We start from the raw sequence: 7,139 nt of genomic DNA on the forward strand, positions 1-7,139 counted from the left end.
CATCTGTATCACCACTCAGGATAAATTTCTATGATTTTAGATTGCTAAACCATGGTATGAAACAGTGGTATGAATTCAGACACTAAACTCAACTAGCAGGGTGAATTGGAATATCAGTTTCATGTAGGCATATTGATTTGCCTGTTTTACCAAGAGTCCTGGAAGGACACAGATTCCCTTATCGTCTCCATGGGATAGAGATTCTACCTGTCTTCCTTCTATTCTCCCTTGGAATAATCTTATCATGGCTTTAACTACCATCAGCATGCTACGAACCCCTCAACATACTTGAAATCCAATACAATTCAACTACACACTATTAGCTTTCCACAAATCAACTATTTCTCTTCCAAGATTTTTAACTGGGCCAATGGCACTGTATTCATTTAGCATCTTAATCCTCAGACATCAGAATAATATCCAAATTTTCTTTTATCCTCAACTGACATCAAATCTGTACGTAATTCTACTTTGTACACTTATTAAATGTCTCTCAAATTATTTCTTCCTTTAGAATGCTGCCTATCCCTGCTCTGTTTCTACACCCAGTTGCCGTGCCCACCGATGCCCAAATGGAAATCATGTTCCATAATGGTCCCTCATATTGACAATTTCTGCCTTCAAACTTCTCATTATATAGCCTGAAAACATTTCAAGAGACTAGTTTCTCAATTCTCTCAAAAATGTTACCTAGTAGAACCATTCTAAATGCACAGGAGGGAAGTTAATTTATTACATATAATATATGTTCTAAGGTATCCATTCAGAATGGTTGCTGGATGACTTCTAAATTCTTTAGCATTAAATGTAAGGGTTTCACGATCCCGTCTGACTTGCTTCTCCAGTATCTTCACTTATTTTCCATAAATAAAATATAGTATCTAAACTTGTGCTAATATTCCCTAAAAGAACAATTTTCTTTGACTCCTCTGGATCTTTGATAGAAATGATAATCTCTACATATAGAACTATTATTATACATAAACCTATAAAGTCTTTACACATACATAGTATACATCCCTCACCCCACAATCCATATTCCATTTTAAGAGTGTTCATAAAGGCTCTATTAAATCACATGTGTTTTCTTGGAATGCCTGTCTCGCTCATTAGAATCCTAAGTCAATGACAAAGAAAATTCATTTTCATATGATCAGCATCTAAAAGAGGAACTGAATATCATGTGACTAATTGCCAGGCAGATACTACTATAAAAGAGTGAAGTTGGATAGTGGAAAACCTTAGGAAGTCAAAGGTGATTGGCAGAGTTCCCACATATTATCACAAGGGGGCAGCACTACTCAGGTTCAGACTTTTTTGCCCCTTTTATAGAAATGTGGGTCCACTTTACCACATTTTCTGATTTTCCAATAGAGTGAGAAAATCAAGATTAACTTCTAAAATCACCAGACTTTTAATATTCACAATTAAATAATGTGAGCTATCAGGCTAGGCCATCTGTTGGAAAACTGCTCTAATGAAATTTCTCCATATCGTAAGTACACAGTTATATTGTGGTTTCTAATGATCAAATTTAATATAAAGATAAAGGAGAGACCATAGAGAAGCATTATTGGGTAATATGTCTTACACTACCTTCTTTAAAACTCTCTTTGCATAATTGGCCTTTTTGTAGGAACTCAAAGATGTCAAACCTACTAAAGAGTGCTGAGAACACTGGCAGCCTGTGTTTCAGACTAAGGAGGGATCCACATGCTTTGGAAGTCAGACTACACTAACAAAGGTTCTACTGAAAATGGATAATATACTGTACTTCCATACAAAAACTACCACGTTTAGATGTTAGATGTTTTACTTATATTTATTTGACTACAGGGCTCTACTTTTCTCTTTTCTCAATTACGATAATGAGGACTGATCCTCAATGAGAGCAATAACCACCTTTTTGACCAAATATATTTGATCAAAATGAAATATATGAGCTATTGTCTCCCTCTTGAGATATCAAGATATACATATCTATTTAATGTATTTGTTACATCTTTCTAATTTATATTATTCTTATATTAGAAAAGCAAAATCTATAAAGATTATCACATTTCTTACCTCAAAATCAATATCTGCACAACAACTGCTGATAAGACAAGGAGTAATAATTTTAAGTACATCTTCTCTCTTCTCATTTTGAAGAGTAAACGTTGGCACGTATGGGTGCCAAATCTGAGTAACATACCCTACAGGTACACCAGGAGGAGCATGGATTTTTATCTATAAAAGCAAAAGAACATATATAAATTATAATGATAATGATATCTAATAATAACTCTCATTTACTGAATACTCTGTAAATTTCAGAGACTTTTCTAAGCACCACGGATTTACAACTTGTCTTCCAGGTTGGTATCATCATCCCTATTTATAGATGAAGTAACTGAGAAACAGAGAGATTCATTAACCTGTATCAAATTTCACAAACAGAAAGTAGAAGAGATGAGCCACAAACTCAGGCATGCTGAACACATAGTCTTAACACATTTAAGCACTGCTCTACTGGTCTTGTATATTTTGAAATTTCCATGTTAATAAAAAATGTGTCATTTATTAAGGAACTCTTTTCTCTAACTCCATTAAAAACAGTGGTTTGGATATATGGACAGAACTCTGATCATTGCCATTTTCAAATATGAGTAGCAATGGTACTATAATGAAAAGAAATGGGGCCGGGAAATTTGGCTGTGTTACTTAGCTGGGTGACCCAGACAGTACCTCAGTATGATCATGTGTAAAGGAAGACTTCCAGTGCTGCTGTTTAAGATCAATAGATAATGCCTTTTAAATGTATTCTTTACCTTTAGACCATATTCCATCAAACTCTCAGACTTTGCTCAGATATCCTAATTGATAAATAGATACTACCATACCGAACCAGAATGACATGGAAAACAAAATAATTAAGTATGAATAACTTCAGTTATCTTTTTAAAGCAAGTATAGTATTATACTCCAAATATCTATGACTTTATGTCTCTGGATCATGGCCTCCCAGCTACTTTTGTATGGAATGACTGACCAGGCAGGACTGGTCTCTGACCAGTGGGGTTATAGGCAAAGGTCAACTTTCCTATAAATTCTCTATACACTGGTGTCTCCCCCGAGATCATGTTCTCTATCAGTGGGCTGACAAGTAACATGCAATACAGAGCTGGCCATTATGAAACTAAAGTTACTCACAATTAGTATATATCTACCACAGAGGACTCAAATACATTCATTTTTTTTTTTAATGGAGAACCAAAAAACACAGGAGTTGAGATTTCTCAGAGCAGCTCACTTTTAGGTTTGTTCCATAATGGGTTGTCCAAATTGTGAGATTAATACATCTGGTTTTTTCTTCATTTTTCTGTATATTTGCTCCAGAAATTGTATTCTAGGATATTGTCTATGGTCATTTCAAGTAAGGGACTTGACCAAGTGCTTTACTGTTCCAGCCTTTCCTGAAGATTGAGAAGTATGGTCTCTGAGCAGATGCACAATCCTACCAGACAAAATTCTCAGGGACATAGGGATAACTTCTCATTGTTTTTCATCTTGCCATCTTTCCTCTTATTTCCTCTTGAGCATAAACCAGTAGTGTGTGGACCAACTTTCCTTAAATCTCATTTGATTATATAGCTTCAGCAAAAGGGTGAAAATTCTTGTTGAACTATTTTACAATTACCCAGAAAATTGTTCACTGACCTCCTGAAGGCAGCAGGGGCAACAACAGCTGGCACACCTTAGAGGTCTCTCCAGAGTTATGACTTCTCGGCCCATATTATCAAGAATCCTCATGGTAAAAGGTCTGGAAGCCCCACAGGAATTTCGGGTACAACAATCAGTATCCTCTGCTGCAAAGTAAATCCTCTGTCCAAACCTGTTCTTAATTTCATATTTGTTATTTGTTTCAAAGCTTGTTAAGGCTAAAAGCATAAAAGAGAATCATTGTGTTAAAAGAATATTGAATCTATCCTAAGATACTATAATATCCAGTTGTACCATATTTAGATGATACTTTAAGCAACACAGGGGAAAAAAGAAAAAGTGTTTAGAAATAATTCAGAAAGAAGAAAAATGGCAAAGAAGAGAAGGAGGAGAGGGTATTAAGGTATAGAGAAATTAAGAGTTCCTTTGTGAGGTATGGAAAAGAAAACTCATATTTCCCTAATTCCATAGATCCATGTCAGAAAGTGAGACTTTGCTGCTGTGGGATGGTCAATGCTACAGATGGTCACAGTCATGCTAGGTGTATGTAAACAGTTTGTCCATGTGCTTGGTATAGTTTTCAGATACTCAGTGAGGATGGGGAAAGAGGATGATAGCTATGTTTATGCTCTATGAAATCGTATTTTAAATAAATTGGCCAGAGATTTTGTTTTATACCATCTTCATGGCTTATCTTTGTGCACTGTGTGAAGGAAGGTAATTAAAGTGTTGACTCTCAATGCACACATGTAAAAAGGGAGAGAGTGAAAATGGAAGGTGAATTAGAACATCATATTGGGCCCGGGGCACCCTTGTTTAGAGCAGCCGTACTTGTTCAGAAGTGAGAGATGGGTATTCAGCAAAGCATAAAGGTGCTTGGTAACCAAGGCTACAACTCACAGTTTATGTAGAGCCCTGGCATCCTAACTGTACTCTACCTTAGAGGGTCTAATGTCTTCATCGTTAGAAACAGAGATATGCTAAATACTGACACCCACCTAGTATCTTACCAAAGGTCTTTTCATATGAAATCAACCATTTGAAACTGCTCCTGGCTAAAGCCAGAAGGAGGCAATTTGTGGTCCCACTTGTTCATAGCCTTCATTGACTTGGATAATAAGATGTCACAAGCCACTCGAATAACAAGTGACTAAAAGAAATATATGGAGACAAAAACTGCTCTCTAATAGGTGTGTGGATGTACTTTTATTCAGACAGAAATGTCCTTTGCAAGTTCTATCACCACGACCTCCCTTAAATGTCTTTGCTCTGACTCACACAGGCCCTAGACTCTGCTTCCATTAGCACCACCCTTGACCTCAACATCTGCCAGTCAAATGTTTTGTGAGAAAAAAATTAAATGGATCCATGAGATGAGATGTCTCACCTATGTGTTGCATTAAGCAGCTAAATCTCAAAAATTTTCAGCCTGCTTATCTGTAAATTGAGATAAATGGATTTTTGCATCACTGTTTCCTTATAGTTACTTAAATAATGAAAAACAACCCATGAATTCTATGGCTATGTCTCTATTGTTTATTACGTATTTAATTGGAAAGGTGTCTGTCATAGTCTCAGATTCTAAAAATTAACTAATATACATCACTTTATACTACTCAATGTTAAAATATAGACTTTAAATTTTAGACAAAAAAAATTAAAGACATACCTTTTAAAAAACTGAAGAATTGATAAGTACTAAATTTGGAACTTAGTATTTCGTGACTAATGCATATATATTTTAAATATATAAAACATAAATCTAAAAACTATGAATAAAGTACTACATCATCTATAGGGTATTTTGGGGGGTATTATAATCTATAAATTTAATCCTCTAAGTATAAAACATCAAAAAAATTTAGAATACAAATTATCCAACATCGAAGTGCGTTTTATACCATATTCATGGCTTATCTTTGTGCACTGTGTGAGGGAAGGTAATTAAAGTGTTAACTCTCAATGCACACATGTAAAAAGGGAGAGAATGAAAATGTTTAGAGCATTTTAGAGCAGCCATAGTTGTTCAGAAGTGGAAGATGGGTATTCGACAAAGCATAAAGTGCTTGGTAAGCAAGGCTGCAACTCACAGATTATGTAGACCCCTAGCATCCTAACTCTACCTTGGAGGGTCTGTCTTCATTGAGGAAACATAAATATGCTAAATATTGATATCTGCTTGTTCTCTTACCACAGGCCTTTCCATATGAAATCAACCGTTTAAAACCTCTCCTGGCTTAGAGACAGAAAAGGGCAATTCATGGTTCCACTTATCCATAGTATTCACTGACTTGGGTCATAGGATGTCTCAAGCCACCCAACTATCAAATGACTAAAAGAACTGTGTGGAGACAAAAACTATTCTCTAATATCTGTGTCAATGGACTTTTATTCAGAGTTAGACGTCCTTCACAAGTTCTATCACCATGACCTCTCTTAATTGTCTTTGTTCTGACTCACACAGGCCCTGGACAATGCTTCAGTTAGAACCACCCTTGGCCTCAACATCTGCCAGTTAAATGTTTCATGAGAAAAAAAATTAAATGGATTCATGAGATAGGATCTATTATCTAAGAATTACATTAAGTAACTAAATCTCAAAAATTTTCAGCCTTCTTCCTTGTAAATTGAAATAAATGGGTTTACATATTTGTTTCTTTACAGTTAGTTACTCAAAACTGAAAACAAATAAAACATTAATTCTATAGCTTTAACTTTATTGTCTATTAAGATTTAATTGGGAAAGTTACCTTTCATAGTCTCCAATTCTAAAAATTAACTGAATAATATTCATCTCTTTATACTACTTGTACTGTATAATGAATACAGTCTTTTGGGGGATATTATAATCTGTAAGTTTAATCCTCTAAGTATAAAACATCAGAAAAATTTAGAATACAAATTATCCAACATCGAAGTGCTCATTTCCAGAAAAATCTTAGTTTAAACAAACAAAAACGAGAACATTATCAATATCTAACAACATATATTATAAGTAATCTAAAAACAATAGATAATTGTACATTCTAACCAATTAGTGTAATTCATATTATAAATTCTACTAGTAGAAATAAATTTGCAAAGAGGTGAAGAAGGATTTAATTGATATAGTTTAAAAACTAGCAGAGTTTTCATTAACCTCTGTATCTAGAAGACAGATACTGGTTTATGAATCTAGTCAGGTTCTCTTTCTTCTGGAAGGAGTTCTGAAACATCTAGTGGCTTCCGAAGTTTTCCTTATATATGAGGCGCACTGGACCCAAGGGGACATATGTTGGAGTCAGGCCCGAATATAAGAGTGTTGTTATTCTAGGAAGCCAGTCTCTAGGCCTGCTGGTTAGCGTCCTCCAGCATCCAAGGTGATAATTCTCAGCCCATGGAGTAAAGGATTTACTGGGTTCATCTAAACTCAGGATCGTGATTTTTCTAAACATACA

General features: G+C 35.0%; 1 protein-coding gene across 1 annotated transcript in view; it reads right to left on the bottom strand.

Annotated features, from left to right (window-relative positions):
* Nucleotides 1-7,139, bottom strand: part of LOC102880525 (phospholipid scramblase 1) — a 27,909-nt gene that overhangs the window by 11,763 nt on the left and 9,007 nt on the right. Inside the window, 2 exon segments of the mRNA XM_015593646.1 lie at nucleotides 2,068-2,229; nucleotides 3,700-3,920. Coding sequence (XP_015449132.1) covers nucleotides 2,068-2,229; nucleotides 3,700-3,920 — 383 coding nt within the window.

This window comes from Pteropus alecto, unplaced genomic scaffold (genome assembly GCF_000325575.1).
Source record: "Pteropus alecto unplaced genomic scaffold, ASM32557v1 scaffold75, whole genome shotgun sequence".
Classification (NCBI taxonomy): domain Eukaryota; kingdom Metazoa; phylum Chordata; class Mammalia; order Chiroptera; family Pteropodidae; genus Pteropus; species Pteropus alecto.